This window comes from Solanum tuberosum, unplaced genomic scaffold (genome assembly GCF_000226075.1).
Source record: "Solanum tuberosum cultivar DM 1-3 516 R44 unplaced genomic scaffold, SolTub_3.0 scf00127, whole genome shotgun sequence".
NCBI classification, from domain to species: Eukaryota; Viridiplantae; Streptophyta; class Magnoliopsida; order Solanales; family Solanaceae; genus Solanum; species Solanum tuberosum.
In genome coordinates, this window is record NW_006239058.1 from 1,242,211 (window position 1) to 1,263,854 (window position 21,644).

The 21,644-nt window shown below is 32.6% G+C and overlaps 2 protein-coding genes across 2 annotated transcripts; one reads left to right on the forward strand and one right to left on the reverse strand.

Moving 5' to 3' along the window:
* The first annotated feature begins 1,219 nt into the window (after nucleotides 1-1,219).
* Nucleotides 1,220-10,946, forward strand: LOC102588484 (uncharacterized). Its single transcript, XM_015310519.1, has 7 exons — nucleotides 1,220-1,681; nucleotides 3,091-3,326; nucleotides 5,236-5,893; nucleotides 7,898-8,261; nucleotides 8,347-8,450; nucleotides 9,014-9,208; nucleotides 9,948-10,946. Exons 1-7 carry the CDS (start codon nucleotides 1,319-1,321, stop codon nucleotides 10,653-10,655), a joined length of 2,628 nt encoding a protein of 875 aa, XP_015166005.1. The 5' UTR covers nucleotides 1,220-1,318; the 3' UTR covers nucleotides 10,656-10,946.
* Nucleotides 10,947-11,966: 1,020 nt separating this feature from the next.
* LOC102601057 (40S ribosomal protein SA-like) lies at nucleotides 11,967-14,185 on the reverse strand. Its single transcript, NM_001288110.1, is given in 5 exon segments — nucleotides 11,967-12,180; nucleotides 12,418-12,619; nucleotides 12,819-13,016; nucleotides 13,092-13,354; nucleotides 14,015-14,185. Coding segments are annotated over 5 exon segments (903 nt in total). The 5' UTR covers nucleotides 14,157-14,185; the 3' UTR covers nucleotides 11,967-12,082.
* Between the last annotated feature and the right edge of the window lie 7,459 nt (nucleotides 14,186-21,644).

The window sequence follows — 21,644 nt, forward strand, 5'->3', positions numbered from 1 at the left end:
GAATATAGTTGAAGACTTAGTAGGCGGTTGGCCATGCGATATCATATCGTGAGATGTAATTCGCGTTTGGACATGCGATTCACGCTGATTCCATCTCATGATTCCATGTCATGAGATTAAATTTCATATTCTCCAAAAATCATGATATGGGAATTCCATATCATGATTTGAGATTTTTTAAATACAAAAATTGATCCACAAGTTTATATTTTGTTAAAACAATCTCACGGACTTTTGGAGCTTGGAAAAATAGATTCAGAATACTAAAACAAGGCATGAACCATTATGATATTGACACACAAGTGAAAATTGTCATAGCTTGTGCAGTGTTGCATAATTATTTGCAAGAATACCAAAAGCGTGATGAAATATTTATTGTCTATGAACATGAAAATATAGTTGCGGATGATATTGACCAACAAATGGCTCAAAGTAACAATGTTAGTTCGTCTTCTCGGTCACATAATCGAGAAATGCAAGATCAACGTGAGGAGATTGTCCATATTATGTGAGAGGATTATATTAAAGAGTAGTTCACTACAATTTATGTTCAATTTTTTTATTGAATTAAAGTTTGATGAAACAGTTACTTAAGTGGGGAACAAATAACTTTGTAATAATTTATTATGTGATTTTATAAATTCTTGTTTATTTGGTAAGATTGAATAAACAATTGAGACTATTTTAATAGTTTTACAACTTATGAAATTCTTATATTTATAAGAAAATATACAACACAAAAATTTCATATCGCATGTCCAAACAAAACTTCAATTTTATCCCATGATTCTATATTATGATTTCATATCGCATGACCAAACGAGCCCTTAGAATATTTTATTTGTTTCAAGTCTCTCTTTCACTACTATACACACAATATTATTCACACTTCTCATCTTTCCTATATATCTTGTTCTACTCAATACAAAGGAAAACCATCATTATTTATAAAGAAAAAAATCTTCCTTGCAATGAATAAAAGATGATGAGATAGTTACTAGCGTAAGTGAATAACCTACAAGTTATAACCAGAATAATGACCGCATTCTTGTCAATCCACAAACATATGCACTTAATATGTACACCAATATTTAATATATGTTCATTTTGTATCAAAGCAACATATACCACACATTGATATAATGGTACAAAATGAATCAACGCAATTCCAACTCAGCTAATTTTCAATTTTATGTATAGTAAAATAAATTAGTATGGACCTCAACTCCGTTTCTCGTGCAAGTCCAAGGTTGACGGATCTATCATATAGTTATAGTTTTAATTTTGTATCTCAAATTTCAACGTAAGAATAAAAATAATGCGTAACTTTCTCCCAAAATATGTTTTAATGGTTGCTTCTAATTACAGCAAACTTTTAGCGCCCATTTCTCTGTTGCCCTGCATGACAGTAATCCTGGTATCCAATAACCTTTTTTCTCCCCCTATAGAATTCGAGATTTCTCATAAATTTTCTTCTTCTTCTTCTCGGGGGAGCAAAGAGAGGATGATGATGATCATGTTAACAGTGTTTGTTCTTGGTGGGATATTTGTTCTTGCAGTGGAAGCTTTAGGAATTGTTATTTTTATATGGTGGCTTAGGAGAAGGGTTGATAAAGGGAAACCACCTGAAGGGTCTTTGTGTTTTGCTGGGGATATTGATCCATCTTTCTACAACAAGCAGGCAGGTACCCAATTTCTTGCTTATTGTTTGCCCTAATGTTTAATGTATTATGTGTGATTTTTCGCCTACACAAATTTATTGGTGCCTTTTTTTTTGCACACATTGTGTTCGTATTATTGTCTGAATTGCGCATTGAGGTTGTGAATTGAGTAGTTAATCGTCTAAAGGATTTCATCAGAAAGAGTATTGCAGAATTAGGCTGACCCGGACTAACCTGAGAAGTCAGTCAGTTTCTTTGTGTCAAGTCAGACGGTGCCACATTAATTAGGACGAAGGGAGTACTATTTATGAGCAAATATACAAAGTGGCTTGAGTCATGCTAGGCACTGTCCTAAGAAACTATCTAAGATTAAACAAGCCTAACTCCACGGGAGGATGCACGAACAACAAAATTTCAATAATAAACCAGCTAGTCGGAAAGAGGTAGGTATGATGGACTGATGGTTGGGATAACTCTTTTTCTGATTTTAAAATGAAGAAGTCATAATCAGGTAGTATAGGCGTACGAGAAAAGACTCACTCAATAAGGACGTGACATGTGTCTTGCTGCAAGTCTGAAGACTTGACACAAGTCACTTTGTTTGTAACCTTTGGGACTATTCAACATTTTTGACAAGTGTAAGAAGCTTCCCACATCGGGGATAAAATGCTCTCTAGCAAAGATGACTTCCTAACTTTCAAAACTCACACTGCACTTTTTGCACACAAATTATTTTGAAAAGTTTCATTTTTAGACATTATGGTGGAAACCATCCCAATGTTGTAGAACTAATAGTCTAATACCTCAGAGTATTCCAAGTATAATCTAGTATAGACCACTCCATGCACAGCAGGAGGCTCTAAGAATGCCCAAGGTTGCAGTGTTTTGGTATTTCTTGGTGAGAAGATTTTTACAAATGAATGTGATGTTTATGCACTTCAATGATTATTAGCAGCAGTCTGTCATCTTTCCCTTATGTATATATATAAAGAAACAGAGAGAGGAAAAGTGGTTCTTGAAGACAATGTAAATGTTATTATAAGAGTAAATGGACCAGAAAAAGTTCCCATTTCATGTTATCACCTTCTGACACTTTAACAGATTCCAGCTAGAGAGCAGTGCTCTAATCATCGACTAACCACCTCTCTGTCTCTTGTGCTACTAGAAAACAGTGAATGAATCATCTCTGTATCACCATTAAATGAATGTGTTACATGGTGTGTGAGAAGATAATTTTTTGATCTGCAATTATCTGGGAATGGAATTTATGTTATTGTACTAAAAAAAATTTTGAAACATCTGTGGTGCTATTTTCATTAGTATTGTATAACTTAACTGAAATTTTCTTTTCTATTCAAGCACCGCGCCTTTTTTCCTCAGTGGACTTGATCAGTATAACTTATAGTATAGTATGTGTGTTTGTTCCCAGGGAATAGTATGGGTTCTAGAATCTGAAAGAATCCTGAAAGCTTTAAACACGGACAAAGCTACAAAGCAGCACAAAGCCCAGAAAGAGATCTTAGAGGTAATACCTTCTCAGAAATTTGGAAAAATAAAAAAAAACTCTCTCATCCTAATAGAATCGGATGGTTCCCATACTGAAATTCCACTCAAAGGTTGCATGGTTGCAGCTGTTTCTGCTTCAAGCTTGTCCACAAGAAAATGGTAAGTTAGTACCTTATTTGACTTTACTTTTTGAAGTGCGTCTGAGTTAAAACTCTTCCTGCATCTTTCACTGGTTAAATATGGTACTTGAGCTACTCATGTCAAACATAAAAGTTGGAAATATCGAAGAATAATCCATCCTGTTCTAGCAATTTTATGGACATGGTAGATTATTTGTGTTGTGGAGGCATAAGATCTAAAAAGAACCTTCTTGGCTCTGTTCTAGTTATAAGCAAATCCTAATTTTGTGTCTCCGGGCACTGCAGCAGGAAAACTCGAGTGGGTACAAAGAGAACTTGACTGCTTTATACCTCTTCTTAGCTTGAATTCATCTGGTTGTGAGAAGCTGATTTGATTTTAGCAAAAAGTATTTCTTCCTGATCCGCAGTGTGTGAAGCATAGAATATGATTCTCTGAGCTTTTAGAAGCTACATGAAGGCAAATCCCAATAAAAGAATATGCACCAGAAGACAGATACCTAGTTACCTTTATATTCTAGAAATAAAAAATTGATTGGTAAATTCATGCTACCTAGAGATATATCTTCTTTATGTAATAGAATTTCTCCTTGCAAATGCTTTCTGCTGACAAGTTTTGCTTAGAATGAAGATGCATGTCAGATTGTATTGCGCACCATGCATTTAGCTTTGTTTTATATAGTTGGTTGGCCATGTGGACATATTGACTTTAAACTTATCCTAATATAGACTGGTAAAATGCCTATCACATGCCTTCTTATTTTTTGCTTACCCAAAAATTGATGTTTGTTCTATTTACAAATCTCAGCTTGAAGCTAAAAGATATATAATGGGCATAGTGCTCTGCTAGATTGTCTCCACTCCAGACAGTCAAGAGACATAGCTAGAACTCAGTCTTTTTACTCCACAGACACCCCAGGGAGTTTGAATACTACTTTCTTTTCTAGTGGGAGATGGGATAATTGAAAGAATTCTGTTCAACAGCCCAAGGGCATAGGTCCGATGTTCCTGTTCTTAATACTCCATTCCCTGCGCCTTTCCTTATTTCCATCTGTATTTGATTTACTTTTTCTGTTTTGCTGTAAAAGTGAACAACTCCTTCATATCCTGGTTTGACCTTGTACAATGTGTACTATCTTCACTATTCAAGGTTATAAGAGGCAACATGAGTAAGTCTATTTGTTACTTCAAATAATTGATTGAATATGATAAATTTCATACTAGTATTTTAGCTTGTGGTTTCTTCCCCTTTTTCTTTACTCTAAAGTAGTTAAATATCTTTCAGAGTATTACAAGCACCAGAAAAAAAGAGGGTGCTGTATATAGTCAAATTTCTCTTTACAGAATAGAACCTGTGAATAACCATAAAAGTTAGGACACTCAATTTGGGACTTAAAATCCTCCAACACTAGAAGCACCCCATTGCGTGGCATTAATTTAGTTAGGCAATAAGTGTGTATGTTACCTATCAAAAATTTTTATTGAGAATGTATAACTAAATAAAAGGTTAAACACTTACTTTTGGGTGACTTCCTTTTGAATGGCAAGTAATTTTCTTTTGTGCTATTATATTCCAAGACAAACAATGGAAAGTAACATAAGACCAAAATGTGAGCTGCCATTTCTAATAAGTATCAAGTTGTCCAAAATAAGAGAAATCAATAAGCAGATGTTTTCATGAATAATAAAATTATGCCCAAGTAGCTATGAATGAAAAGTTGGAATGCAAGCTGCTCAGTCTTACCATTCCAAGATGTAATCAATTCAAACAGGTTTTAACTTCATTAAAGAAGGTAGTATAAGGGAACTTTTTACTTTGAAAGTTATCTTATATATTTTGTCAAAAAGTTTCTGGCACATAAATGTTTCTTTAATTTTTATATAGGAAATGATAACACCAAGTGTAGCTTAGCACTTCAATTTTGTTACAGGGCAAAAAGATACCCAATTAAAGTTGAAAGTGGAGCATCTGCTGTATATAAAGGAAGTAGAATATTTTACATTTACCTTGAAACATCTTGGGAGAAGGAAGCATGGTGCAAAGCCCTTCGTCTTGCTTCCTGTGAGGATGAAGAAAAAATAAAGTGGTTGGCAAAGTTAAATGTAGAGTTCCAGAATTACCTGATGTCACTAAACGCAGCATATCCTTCATTTATGAAACCATCTTCAAGTTTTGGTGCTGAAGTAGTTGATAAATCAAGTAAGCCAGATGGTTCCTCGTCAAAAGTTCGTCAATTTCTAAAAAAGTTAACCAAGAAAGCTTCCAAGAATGCTCCAGAAAATAAGGCAAGTAGCAGTTCAAAATTAGGCCATGAAGAACGAAAGTTGATTGAGAAAGGCCCTTCATTCCAAGACCTTGACTTGGCTAGTAGTGTCATGAAGGTTGCTCCAACAAGAAAGCCTCTTGATTTTTCCAATGAGGATGTTATAGTGCCTTCATCTACTGGGTCTGTCATTTCTGATGCAGATTCTGATGACAGGGTTATTGGTGATGAAGGATCCCTTTGTTGGAATTTGTTAATATCACGGTTGTTCTTTGATGCTAAAAGAAATGAGCAGATGAAAAGTTCTTTGCAAGAACGGATTCAGGTTCGTGTCTCCTTTTACTTCATTATGAGATGTAAAGTAATTTCAATTGTCATCATAGTTTAATCCTTTTTTAGTTTATTAGGCTAGATATTGGTTATCAAGTTACTTGTATTGCTTTTCTAGGACGTTAACAACTGTAATACTATTACACCTTTGTAGTTGGTTGTATGTTTTCTCTGTATCTGTTCCGTCTATTTGGGTCCAGTTCATGCCAAAACTCATTAATTAGTTTTTCATGACATGAAATGCAGAAAAAATAATGTCGCATTATGTTAGAATTTCTGTAGATACAATGATTCATTGTATTTGAATGATTGAATATTGTAGAATATATTTTTTTGTGTAGTACATATTACAGGAGTTATAGTGTTCCTGCCCTAATAAGAAAAAGGATGTTATATGATATACTTGGACAATCTCTACTTAATTGTAGGATAATAATGACTTATATTATAATTGTACTAGATGAAGCTTCCTGTATAACAAGACCCTAATGTGTAATGGCAAAAATAAAATCTCCAGTATATATAGAGAAGACTAAAATGAATTTTTATTTTTTTGTCTTCTCATTTTTGTGTAAAGAAAATTATGTAGATGATGCAGAAACCTTTGTAGAATTCCTAGATTCCTTGTAAGATGAACAAGGTCTTCTGTAATTGTAAATATAGCTGCCAACACTATCTTGTTAATGATGTATATACTGTTACCTTTCTCCGAAAAATAAAAGAAGACGACCCTAATATGTAATGTCAATAATAAAATCCTCAGTTCATCTCTTCTTCTTCTCTCTTCTATTCTTTACATGGTATCGAAACTTTTACAATCTTGGTAGAGACTCAGTTATATTTACGTGCTTGCCAATGTTCTTTTTATCTTTCTTTTCCTGACCCTGATCTTCTTTTCCCCCTCTTTTGTGGCCGGTGTCCTATACTCCCAATGTGCCACTCCTCCTTTTGCCGTGGAGCACCACTCCTCTCAACACCGCTCCCTTCTCTGGTGATCAGTGTTGTTTCTCTCTTTTAGCCGACCAGCATCGCTCCTCTTGCAGCGACCGTTTTGGTGGCGGCATGGCATGCAACCTTCCCTTCCATCATTTTGATAGCAGTTTTATAGCAAGATTTTGAGTGTCAGTAGGTTTCCTTTGATATTTATACTATGTTCTCAAAACAAGCAAACTCAATAAAATAAAAATTGAACAACAACTTCTATGCCTGAAACCCAAGTTAATTGGGAAATGAATAAATGTTGAAAATAAAAATATAGTTCATACGGTTGTATGATAAAATGTTCAATGCACAATTTGTCTTGGATCATTTGATTTGATAAACTGAATATGGTAGAATATTATATATGATATACATGAATTTACTCTACTTAATCGTAGGAGAACAACTATTTACCTTACATTTAGTAAAGAATAATTGTTGACCTTATCAAGTAGAGAATAAGTACATATCTTATTATTTTAAGTAAAGACTCCTACACAAGGGGCACTTATTGTGTAATGTCATTAATGAAGTCGTCAATATATAGTTTTCTTCTTCTCACTTTTCTTGGTATCAGAGCCTCTATAATCTCAGCAGAGACTCGAATAACTTTTGGATTTTAAACAACCAAAAAATTTGTTGTCTCTAATCTGAAACTCATTCCTATAAAATGCCATACAACTTGATACTTCTAAGTATGTGCAACATTTTTTAAGAATTTTTTCCATGGCTTGGATAAATGGCTAGTGATAGATCAGTAGAAAGCTTTTGTGTAAGAAAATGAACTTGGCTCATTACTTGCCACCTTTCTACTTAAGTAACGTCTTGAAGGATTGAACTACTTTTCTTCCCCTGCTACGACACTAAGAGAATTTATCAGTTTAAGACGAGAAGTTTGTTTAATGCATTTCACTTTGAAGCTTTCTGTGCATATATTTTACTATGACAATTCATGATCACTTGAAGAGAAATATGTTTTTGTAATAAGGCTATAACTCAGTGTTCTCCTTATTTGTAGAGAACCCTCTCCAATATTCGTAGCCCCAGTTACATAGGTGAAGTAACTTGTGCAGCTGTTAATGTTGGTGACCTCCCTCCCTATATACATGCAATGAGGGTTCTTCCCTCAGATATGAACGAGCTCTGGGCTTTCGAAATTGATGTTCAGTACTCTGGTGGTGCAATATTAGACCTTGAAACGAGGCTTGAAGTTCAAGACCTTGATTTACATGAGGGGGACGAAGCAAGTTTAGATTTAAGTGTTGTTGATAACGTCAAATCAGATCTGTTAGAAGGTTTTGAACGCTTCAGTGAACAATTTAAGCATTCTGATGAGAACACAGATAAGATGGACCAAAGAAGTGATGGTGATATACTTGCACGTATGTAACAAAACCTTTTTTGGTTATTCATTGTGGAAAAATAAATAAATCGTTATCAGTTAGTAATCTAAAGTGCATTAATCAGGTAACTTTTCAACCGCGAGCAGAAGCTCTAATTGCTCTAGTAGCTCACTTCCTGGATCTAAGTGGAAATCAATCTTACATTCTGTGGCCAAGCAGGTTTCACAGGTTGGTTATAATGTTCTGCTTATCTCTAGCAATTTAACCTTGGGTTTCCCTGAAATAAACTTCCTGGCTTGCTGTGTTTAAACGCTTAACTTGCTGGTGGATGTCAATTGCTGCAACAAACGTGTTACAATACTTTTGAACCTATTGCAAAATTCATGGCTAGGGTACAACACTAGCTTTCGATCATAATTATCTATAATAATTGTCTCCTTGTTATGCTACAGAAAAAAGGAAGTAACTAAAACTCATTTCATAAGTTGACCTTTGGTATTTTCTCTTTGATAATTGATGAAAATAGAAAACGATAGTTAAAATGAGGATGCAAGGTGGTAGAGTTGGGAAATAAATTGTTGTGAGAATGGGATTGACTCATTATACAATCATGAAACTTGTGCTTCACTGATATTTTCCTATTGCCTGTATTACTAAGATATTCAGAAACTTATGCTCCTTTTTTCCTGTTTATGTTGGCTTTGCAGTAATGAATGGAAAATTTTATGTGTCCATCTTGTAGCTAGTGGAAGCAGCTCATCGATTTCTAACCATTGTATTTCAACATTCAGGTTCCACTCTCGTTGGGGATTAGGGTTGCATCTCTACGAGGAACACTGAGGTTATACGTAAAGCCACCACCTTCAGATCAAATATGGTTTGGATTCACAGCGATGCCAGATATTGATATCCATTTGAACTCTTCTGTTGGAGATCGTAAGATCTCAAGTGGACACCTTTTGCTGTTCATAACCAGTCGAATTAAGGTCAGTTTTAAAAGTAATCTGCTCTATTGTTTGAATGATATTCATCAAATAAATTGAGGTTGCCAGTCAGCTACACAAGCTTTTAGGTTCTGTGAATGACAAAGGTAGAATGTACGCTAAAATGGCCTGAAACTTAGGAGACAACTATTCCGTACTCTTGACAACTGACCAAAGATCCCATGTAAGGGCATGAGGTGCTATTGCCATCTGCTATTCTTCTCGTTCCTGATTTTCTTCAACTTAAAGCATCATAAAAGCTGCTTGACTTTAGTTGGCCCAATCAAAGTATCCACCTCATAAGATCCATGAGTTGATTTTGTGTAGATGGATGATACGTTAAATTGGTCTCAGATAGATCATCACAGTATCTATTTAGTGAAATTTATAAAGGTACTCAGAGAGTGATTTGGTTACTTCTTTCGTGGGGAGAGAGGATGATGGTACTCTATATGGCACCAACAGATGGTGTGCAAGTAGAATACACTAAAGCTCGTCTAGCCAGTTTATTACTTTTAGAACTTTTTCTTGTCTTTCTGTAGCACTACCTTACTCAATGACCTGAATTTTTTGCAAATCGTGCGGACTACAAAAGAAAAACCAACTTATCGATTTTAAGATTTTACACCAGGGGACGTGTTGGCAATTTTTCCATATATGTTCTCTTCTCTGCACCTACCGGCAACATTGTTTGCTTAAATTTTCTTGGGTGTTGAGCTGATGCTGTTGCAAACTGATGCAGGCTGCTATTCGTGAATCTGTTGTGCTTCCAAACTGTGAGAATGTATGCATACCTTGGATGATAGCGGAAAAGGATGACTGGGTTCCCCTAAAAGATGCTCCATATATATGGATTCATAACAAATCTGCAGGTAATGCTAAGAAACAAGAAGCAGATAGGAGAAGTACCAGCAGTAATGCAGAAAATGAACAAGAAAAACTGAACAGAGTTGGTGGATGGGCTACTCAAAAGAGCAAGTCCCTGGATCCACACTCTTTGTACTCAGCTCCTAAGGTTCAGCCTAGTTTCAGAAGCCTCACTACTAGTCCAGAAAGAACACACCTTAAGTCTAAAAAACATCACGGAGAGACACTACAACGCAAGTCATCGGACCCACAGGTATATTTATCAGTTCATATGGGCCAGTCTTCTGGAGCGGACTTGCATGCCCCTTTGTTGAGCCACAATGAACAGCTAGAGAGTCACCGCATGAGCACAGAGGAAATCATGCAAAGCTACTCACCTTCACCTTCTCATTCACTGAGTATGCTAGAGGAACAAAATAGTTCTACAGAAGATGAGATGAAGCCAAAAAGAACAGGTGCAAGGGCTAAGATGCTTGGTTTGCGGAAAAAAATGGGGGAAAAGCTTGAAGAGAAGAAGCGTCACATAGAAGAGAAAGGGATACACTTGGTGACAAGGATGAGAAGCCACAAGGAATATTCGTAAATCTGCAGTGCAGTTCACAGGTCAGTGTGTTCAAAGGCTGTTCAGTTTAGACTATAACTTATTCAAGTAGCTGACGAGAATTGGATCCATACTCGGTCTTGTGGCCTGATCCCCTTGGTCGAGGTTCTCTTCTCACTTGTAAAAGTAAAGATCATAGCCATTAGGAACCCATTTCAAGTACAGCCACATAGTTGATAATGATTTAAACTTCATAGTCTTGCAGAAACGATGAATATATACAATTGTACCAAATCAGATTTATCAAACGAAAAATGGTCTGTTAAATGCCAATGGGGCAAGGCAACCCATGTTTGCACTTGCAGTAGGCAAATAGAATGGTCTATACAAAAAAGGTCTTCAAAGTAACACGTACCAATTGGAATGCAGGTTTATTGTGTTCATTTTTATACCTTAGAGATCTTGAGAACCTCTCATCTCCTCCCAATCAAAATTGTATAATTGCATGTGTCTTTAATAGGACATTCTCACGATTAAAAGGAGCACTTCCATGTTAAGTTTTCATAACGTCAAGTTTTGGTCTGAATTGACTTAACGTTTTCATTAAGTTATCACATACTTCAAAAACATCTCTACCTCCAAGAAATAATGGAGGTAGAACCTACATTTGTAGTGTAATTTTACTTACTAAGTTATCACATACGACTTACGTTTGTAGTGTAAAAAAAACGAAATAGTCAAATTTAGAATTCCAAAACATCAATACTAAGACAAGTTTAGTAAAACACATCCCTTATAAAAACTTCTTTAAGGGGATGTAACAGAGGGAGTATCTAACAAAAGGCTGGAACGATTTCAACGATATGCTAGTGTATCTTTAAACATTTTGGCAACAAAATAACACTACAAAAAGCATTAAGCAAACACTATGGTAATATTAGATTAAGGGAATTACATTGCAAAGAAGAGAAAAGAAACTTATTAACTGCAATATACGACTCATTAACTAAAAGAACTCAGGTAACCAATCCATCATCGCACTGGTCTACAACAATCAGACTACTGAACTTATAAAAAAGGTTGCAGAAATTTTAACTTATGATTTATGATAAATTTTAATCATTTTAACTTTATACCAAATATACTAATAAACACTTCTTTTAATTTACACAAAAACTCTAAAAAGATTAAAATACTTAAAATAAACCAATTCAAACAACCTTTTAAAAAGCAGAAACAGTAAGCAAGACTTGTTTTAATAGCTACTCTTACCATTTCCGACAAATTTCCAAACCTTGAGTCCTCAAAAAAAAGGTTGCACTAAAAAGACATGCTATAAATGATTTGAAATAATTTCGTACATCAACAGGTCCAAAAATTTTATAAAATTGCATCGTAAACAAAACCGTCTGTTATAAGAACTCACATATCTAATTTTAACCAAAAAGAACTTTCTAAAGGAGTCAAGTTCATTCCAAGCCAGTAGCAGGAGCTGGGGTAGGGGTCACTTCTGGTACACCAACTGGTGCAGGAGGAGCAGCTGCGGCATCCCAACCTCCATCAGCCACTGAAATATATGGAGACAAAATATGGCATTATATATAGAAGAGAAAAAATACATCAAATCAGCAGACGTCAGCAAAGTTACTCAACCACAACAGATATCATATTCTTTTTTTTCTTCAAAAAAATGCATTCACAAAGTAGAACACCAAAGATGAGATGAAAGAATACAGCATCACGGAATTGAGAGGTTCTGCATCCACGGACTTTAATAACTAGGTCCAGAAAATATGTCACTAACCTGCTTCTCCAGACCAGCCACCGGTAGCTACAGAAACAGATGTTGCACCATCTGCAGCCCATTGAGCATCAGGGATTTGGCTGCTAGTCCAGTCACCACCAAGAGCAGCACCACCATATTCTGCATAATCAGCAATAGCAGGTACTTCCTCTTCTTGTTGATCTTTTGCCTCTTCAGGCTCTCTGTAAAAGAAGAGATCCACCTAACAGAGAAAGAAATTAAATGTGAGAATTGATAGATGTTCAACTGCTACAAGATACATACAACACATGATTAAATTCTGGGAACACCAAATGAAAATGAAACTTGAAATCATTATTCAAACTTAAGAACAATTAAACTAGTACAGCAACTAAGGAAAAAATTATGAGCCAATAGATATCCTTCCAGATAGATTTTACCATGACATCCCACTTGGGTCCTGCGCTAATAGTACCGCGCATCTGCAGTACCATCCTTGCTAAGATCCAAAAGAGAACACCAATACTGTGCTTCCCTTTGTTATTGGCAGGGATACCAATGTCAACATAACGCATTGGTGAATCAGTGTCACAGAAGGCAATAGTGGGGATGTTTCCAAGTGCAGCTTCCTTGATAGGCTGCAAATGACTCAAACTAGTTATAAAATGTCAACCAGCTAAAAAAGAAATGAGTGATATTACAGCAGTATCAACCTGGTGATCAGTTCTAGGGTCAGTGAGAATGAGAAGTCGTGGCTCGCTGTATGAAGTCTGAAGCTGATTGGTAAAGGTACCAGGGGTGTGACGGCCAGCAATGGCATGTGCACCAGTATACTGTGCGAACTTCAAGACGGCTCTCTGTCCATAGGGCCTGGCAGATTGCACAATGATGTCCTGAGGATTCTCAATAGAAACAATAACTCTAGCTGCCATATGCAGCTTATCCCATGTCTTTCCAGCGTTAATAATGTAGATACCTGGGAATAAAGGATCGATCAAGATACAAGGATAGTTGTTAGTTCTTACTAAACTAAGAGATACATTACTCTTCTAATACCATGATTATGATGTCATATATATAGCCCAGCCAGAATAAAAATTAATTAGAATCAGAATTCATCACAACTAACATATCATTTTACCTTACTAATAAATCAACAAACAGATAGTATAAATATCAGAGACAAAAAACAGGCATAATAAACAGTAATTCATTGTCAACTGATCTTGAATCTGCTATTCGTCCACAGATAAAAAAAACCATAGCATAGTAAAACACATGATCTATATGGATCGCACATTAATTACCTGAATGTACTAGCACTATAGAGTCAGATTATTATTTTTCAAACATAATAACTAAATTAAACATGCAGCCTATGACCAAACAAGAAAATATTTTCACTAGGTAAATGGATTCAATTTTATCCCCTTCAAATCACTAGTAAGTATCAATATCCTATTCTAACGAATATAGTAGCTTTTACGAAGTACATATTTATAACCATACATTCCGATACCAGCACGTAAATACTAGGGGAAAATCATGTAAATACCTACTAAATTATCATTATGGATCTAGAACAGAATGAAAATGAGGATATTTGCAGTTTAGTATAGTGAACTATAGAGTATACCGTCGTTGCGACGCTTGAAGACGTAACGTTCCATTTGGAAGTCACAGTTCTTAGTACCGAGGTGGACTTCAGCTGCCAACATCAACTGTATGTCAGCCTCTTTCGTCGTCAATGTCCTTGGTTGCTGTGTGATTGCCGCCATTGTTGTGCTCTGTTACTCTCCCTTAGCTTCCTCTGCTTTTAGGGTTTCACTGCGGCTGGAGAGAAAACACTAAAGGAACGCAGAACCATTAAAAAGCTCCTTTCGTTGGGCTTTAATGTTGGGCTTGGGCTTTGCTACCTTTTAAACCCTAGTGATTCGGCTCTTACAATGGAAACATGATTAATTTTTTTAAAAAAATATTAGTAACGCTTAATTATTTTAATTTTAGTAAGGTAACAACATGAAATGATATCAATTTTAAGGAGTAAATTGACTTGTTAAACTTGTCCGTATGCTAAAAATAAATGAGTCAAATATATATTCACCTCTCGCAATTGAAAAAAAAAAGTTCTTTAAGCAAGAATTTGAAATAACCTTAATTACAATCGAAAGGAATGAGATGCAAAAATAGCCCTAAATTGAGAAAGAGGAGAGGGGAATTTATATATGTAAAAAAGATAAAAAGGGGTCCTCAATGCAGTGAAAAAAAATATAATGAGATTTTGTAGGGCTTGAACACATGACCTCATAGAGTTTTTGCAACCTTCTAACTAATAGACTAAACCTTCAACTTGTTTCAAGAGGTATCAATTCATGTATTTATATTTATTAAACTAAATTTTGACCTCTATATACAACGTAATTTTCCGACGAAGACCAAAGGTAGGTCTGCCCTTTTTCTTATACACTTCACAATCGTATTCTACTCAAAAATCCGTAAACAAAATATCTCTCTTCTCTGCGAATCATTTTTTGAACTAATGAAATCCATAACATAAAGGGGGATTTGATTGAGTATCGAGGAGTCAAGGAATTTAGGCCCAAATACCAAATGAAAGTAGATCAGTTTTTTTTCATTCCTGAAGAGGTGCATATCTTGCCCAGATCTTCTTCCATAATGGTACGGAACAATAGTATCGTTGGGGTTGACAATTCCAATTCGAATCGACCAATTGAATCCGGTATATTTTCCACGTTCATAGGAGTGCGTTTATATTTCTGCTTTACGAATATGATTTTTTTTGGGCATTTCTAATAATATCCATCCTTGTTCCTATTTTGGCATTTTTCATTTCCGGAGTGTTAGCCCCGATTAGCAAAGGGCCGGAGAAACTTTCTACTTATGAGTCGGGTATAGAACCAATGGGCGATGCTTGGTTACAATTTCGAATCCGTTATTATATGTTTGCTCTAGTTTTTGTTGTTTTTGATGTTGAAACGGTTTTTCTTTATCCATGGGCAATGAGTTTCGACGTATTGGGTGTATCTGTATTTATAGAAGCTTTCATTTTCGTGCTTATCTTAATTATTGGTTTAGTTTATGCATGGCGAAAGGGGGCATTGGAATGGTCTTAGCTCCTGAATATTCAGACAATAAAAAGAAAAACGGAAAAAATAAGATTGAGACAGTTATGAATTCCATTCAGTTTCCTTTACTTGATCGAACAGCCCCAAATTCAGTTATTTCAACTAAAAAGTAGTTACTACCTGGGCTACACTTATTGAGACTATAACTCATAGGGAAGAAAATAGATTTATGGATGGAATCAAATATGCAGTATTTACAGACAAAAGTATTCGGTTATTGGGGGAAAATCAATATACTTCCAATGTCGAATCAGGATCAACTAGGACAGAAATAAAGCATTGGGTCGAACTAAAAGATTCATATGAGAAAACATAAGTAAACGGGCCTCTACTTGAGCCTCCAAGGATAAAGGTACATGAACAGCCATTTGATCTCCATCAAAATCGGCATTGAATCCCTTGCAAACTAACGGTAATATGTTTGACCCATTTTAATTTTAGCAGGTCAACCAAGTGGAACGGGTCAATTTACTAATTAAAATGGTAGACTTTTAAAAAAATGACTTAAAAATCTCACATTAGTAGTATTTATCCAAAAAATCTTGAATGATTTTTTTTAGGTGAAAATGATAATAAATAAATGACATTTCTATGATAAAACAAAGAAAAATAACTTTTTGAGATAATTATCTATAATTGAGAAATCAAGTCATAAAAATTTAGATGGTATAATTAGAGGTATCAAAAAGACGGGTTGAGTATGAATTTAGACAAGACAAAGTGAATTGAATTAATAAATAGTCGGGTAATTTATTTGAAATAACCCACCCAAAATTACTTAAACTGAAATGGACTAAAATATAGGTCATTACTCAACCCATTCATCTACTAACTTAACATGTTTTGACTTACTCATATTCAACCTAACCCTAAAAAATTTAATTATTTTATTTGTTCTTTTACAATTTTTTCTAGCACCTTGTAAAATCATTCATTTGCCCATTTGACACTTCTAATTTAAAATGATGGAGTAAATATTTGCACGACCTAAATCGGATTTACAAAATAACACTTTCACTAGTCACATAAAGATTAAATTAAAATAGGGTAACTTAATAGGTGTAATCTATATCTCTCTCTCTATATATATATAGATATAGACAAGGTAATGTAACACCTCTTTATGGCCTTCATTCATATTTATTTATTTTTCTCTTTTTTTTAAAATTTTTTCTTTCATTTATTACTATACAATTATACATTTAGTAATTAAATAAATCATCATATTTACTATATCTAATTATATTTCATGAGTTACAAAAAAACCCTCTACCTATTTGCAATCTCTACTTAAATAACATGTCTCCTCAACTTCATTCTACCAAAAACTTTTCAATCCATCTATAAATAACAATCTTCTATGGAGTTGTTAGCTACTCAGCTTCATCTTCTCTCTTTTTTTTAATCAATATATCTTCTCCCTTTTTAATTTTTTCCTTCATTTGGTTCGTTAATCATGTGATTAATAATCAAAAGAGGTGATATAGAAAAAGTGATGTGACAATTTATTATATCTTTGATGAAGATTATAGATATATTCTTCAAAAAAAATCTTATTAATAATAGTCAAACACAAGTTCATCAATATGAAAAGAAAGTTTGATCACAGTGTAAGATCCACCAAAGAGAAACTGTCAGATTAATTTGATTCAAATTCATCAAGATATGACAAATAAAGTTTAATGACGGCGGCGAAGATCTTCAAGAGATAGTCAAATTAGTTTGATAAAGTAGAAGTTTAAATGATTTACAAATATATATATATATATATATACTTATTATTGCTTATTTTAGTACATTTAGATAGTTATTTCTCAAAATAGAAGAGGTATATCCTCAAGGACAAGATGCTATTACAAAATTTTGTATATCTAAAGCAAAAAAATGGTCTTCAACTAATAGAGGGAATCATTGGTCAAATTTTATTTTTAAAATAGATTTAGCAATTACACTATTTTATTTCTTCAATCTTAATATTGTCATTTATTGCATTTTTGTGTGTCTCTCTTCAATATATCAATTATACTTTTTTATTAATCTTTAATCTTATTTTCTAATTAAAGGATTAAAAGAATAGCAATAGTACTATTTATTTTTTTCAATCTTTTTTGCTTTTTTACTCTGTTTTTATTGGTATTTTATTTTGGGTTAATTTCTTTTGCTCTTTGTTCACTTTTTAGTTAGTAAATTACTATAAAGTTCACTCATTATTTATATTTTTAATAAAAGAAACGGTAATGATTGTGCCCAATCGTTACAATCTTCTCATATTCTACTAGATATAGGACCCCGTGCCAGCACGGGGCCCAATATATATATATTTTTTAATTTTAATTTATGTCATATTATGGAATTTGAGAAGTTATTGAAATTTTTATATGATTTTAAAAATATTTTAAATTGTTAGCTATTGTGATTTGTAGTACTTTTTTTAACATAATTTTGAAAATAATATTTATTAATCTATTTGTTCTAATTTATGTGGCAGATGCATAATTTCAAATATTAACCCTTTTTTATATGTCTCTTTAATATATTAAGTTGTTAATTATTGTATTTTATAGTACATTTTGAACCTAATTTTTTAATAATATATGTTATTTGCCATGTCCCAATTTATGTGGCATTAATTGATAGATTTGTTGGAGTCGAGAGATTTATTTTGTTAATTATTGTAATTTATAGTTTCTTTTTCGTCAATTTCAAACAATATATGTTTATCATATAATCCATTTTATGTGGTACCAATAGAATCTAGAGAGTTAATTAAATTTTTTATATAAGTTTTAAATAATTAAGCTGTTAATTATTGTAATGTATAGTATTACTTATATTATTTTTAAATATATTTAAATATTATATGTTAGGTTTTTTATCCTAATTTATATGGCATTGATAGAATTTAAAGTGTCAAATAATTGTTAATTATTGTAATAGATAATATGGAGTATTTAAGTCATTTATAGTATAGTAATTAATATATAATATGTAGTATTTAAGTGTTATATTATGGAATTTGAGAAGTTATTGAAATTTTTATATGATTTTAAAAATATTTTAAATTGTTAGCTATTGTGATTTGTAGTACTTTTTTTTAACATAATTTTGAAAGTAATATTTATTACTCTATTTGTTCTAATTTATGTGGCAGATGCAGAATTTCAAATATTAACCCTTTTTTATATGTCTCTTTAATATATTAAGTTGTTAATTATTGTATTTTATAGTACATTTTGAACCTAATTTTTTAATACTATATGTTATTTGCCATGTCCCAATTTATGTGGCATTAATTGATAGATTTGTTGGAGTCGAGAGATTTATTTTGTTAATTATTGTAATTTATAATTTGTTTTTCGTCAATTTCGTCGACTATTTTTTTTATTAATTATTGTAATTTATTGTTTCTTTTTCGTCAATTTCAAACAATATATGTTGTTAATTGATAGGTTTTTTGGAGTGGAATTTTTGTTTATTAATTCTTGTAATTTATTGTTTCTTTTTTGTCAATTTCAAACAATATATGTTTATCATATAATCCATTTTATGTGGTACCAAGAGAATTTAGAGTTAATTAAATTTTTTATATAAGTTTTAAATAATTAAGCTGTTAATTATTATAATGTATAGTATTACTTATATTATTTGTAAATATATTTAAATATTATATGTTAGGTTTTTTATCCTAATTTATATGGCATTGATAGAATTTAAAGTGTCAAATAATTGTTAATTATTGTAATAGATAATATGGAGTATTTAAGTCATTTATAGTATAGTAATTAATATATAATATGTAGTATTTAAGTGTTCTATTATGGAATTTGAGAAGTTATTGAAATTTTTATATGATTTTAAAAATATTTTAAATTCATAACTATATATTTCAATGTACAAGATTTTGATAAAATAAAATCTTTAAAGTTAAATTATAATGTTTTTGAAATTTAAATTATTAAAACATATATAATGATTTTATAGGAAAAAATAATATCATATAAAATTAAATGAAAAGGATAATAAATTCAACTTTTACCATGATAAGGTTGAAAAATATTATTTAAGTGGAAGGAGGTGGGGCCCACTTGTATATTTTATATAGTAAGTATTGGACATTTGTAATGATTTAATTGGAACAATGGTAGTAAATCCTAGACTCTTCTAATATATAGTAATATAGCAATATTTTCAGACAAAGACGTGTCCGTGACACCCTTGGGCCTTTCTAGATCCGCCCCTGATTGTGACTAACAGTCCAATTTTTTTTAACAATAAGTAACAAACAGACTTTTCTAACTAAAAAATATTCTAAGAGTGTTTATATCACTAATCCATATCACAATCAATAGAGATATCTACTAAGTACATAACTTTTACTTTGCTTCTGTTAAACTTTCAAAGACAATAATTTTGTTTTAGATTTTAATTTGATTTTTCTTGATATGTATTAAGGTAGAAACTAAAACATACAGTTTAGTGAGACTGGAAGGAAAATACTTCTTCAGTCCGTGTATTTTATTTTGGTCTAAAAAAAATGTGGAGTTAAATATGAATAATTATTTAATATTATACATCTAAAATAATTAGTTATATACAAACAAGATACTCGACAAACTCTTATTGGGTATTGAACCTGAAGCCTTGCTTAGGAGAGTTCAAACAAAAATTCACGTAACTAAAAGATAATTAATTAATTATATGACTAATAAGAGTTAACAAAATTATGATTTTATGACGTGTGGAAAGATGAATAAAAGGTTATTTCAGAATTTTTTTTTTTTTTTATTAATTATCTTTCAATAAATATTATAAACATCTTTTATCAATTCACTTGGTGAATTATAAATTAATAATAGTTACTAATTTTTATCATCTGACTTTTTTCATTTTTAAATATTATGTTATGGAGATTGGAGAATCCGTTTATATATATACACATACGAGCAATGAACACACACAATTTATTTTAATTTTTTTAAAAAAAGCTTAGAAGTTGTAATACTAAAATTGATATTACATGTTATTTTAAGGAAGTAAGGGAAAAGCTTTAGGAGATGAAAGGTTAGAATTTTCTTTAATAAAACATAGCGTTAACAATAAAATGAAGTAGCAAAACTTAAAATCTAAATGAATTTGAGATTCAAAAAAGAATATTTTAAAATATTTTTAATTTTCAAATATATTGAAAGCATTAATTCTGTAAATCTAATGAGATTTTTTATAACCGCGCGAAGCACAACTAAATTTAATAGTTAATAAAGTAAAATAAGATTCGATAGTTGAGTGCATTGGATGATGACGTGGTTATTGAACATAAATCAACATGAAACAACAAATGTGATATTGGCTTTACATGTGAGTTTGTCCGATGTCGTCCTTATACATGTTCTCATAAGGCATTATCTAAGGTTTAGTTTTAAGCTAGATAAATTCTTGTGTCAATCTTGTCCTTGGGAGCTATTACTCTTAAGTTTTATAACCAATTACTCCCAAATGTCACGTCCCGCCACATCACAGTGAAATTTTGCGTCCGGATAGGGGCGGAATGGTCTAGAGTTGTGGAGAGGTTTCCAGAAGACTCTAGAACCCTTTAGATTATTCAAGAAGGCTAGAGAATTCCCTAGAATTCTCTAGAATAATTTAGATAGTTTCCAAAGAAAGCCTTAGAATTCTCTAGAGTGCGTAGAGAATTCTAGAGAGGGGCTTTTGTGTAAATATTAGAGGGACTTGTAAGTAATTTTTATTTACACTTTAGTCCTTAGGATTTAGTATAAATAGAGGGTGCCATTCATTTGCAAGGCACCCAACCATCCAAGCTTGAAGCAAGCAAGCAAACTTGTAAAGCATTCTCCAAAGCTTAATACAAAAAGCCTTCTTCCAAAATTCTCTAAGTCTTCCTTTTCATTCTCTTAGCGATCTTAGTTGTAAAGGGTTACTTGAGCTTACAAGATCGTGAAAGATTCGTGAGTAAGTTGTCAAGTGCCGCACGGAGCTTTAGTAAGACTCTAAGTCCGTGACACAAAGCTCTCAAATACAACTATCTCTAGCTTTATTGATGATGTTGTTGGATAATCACACGTGAGAAAAGATTTAGTCTATTTTATTACTTTTGAAAAAAAA

What these genes read in the sequence shown, in the direction of transcription:
- LOC102588484 (XM_015310519.1), top strand. Translation starts at nt 1,319, where the DNA reads ATGCGTAACTTTCTCCCAAAATATGTTTTAATGGTTGCTTCTAATTAC. An exon ending in CTTTGCAAGAACGGATTCAG is followed by an intron (nt 5,894 to 7,897) that starts GTTCGTGTCTCC and finishes CCTTATTTGTAG; the next exon opens with AGAACCCTCTCCAATATTCG. An exon ending in TGGCCAAGCAGGTTTCACAG is followed by an intron (nt 8,451 to 9,013) that starts GTTGGTTATAAT and finishes TTCAACATTCAG; the next exon opens with GTTCCACTCTCGTTGGGGAT.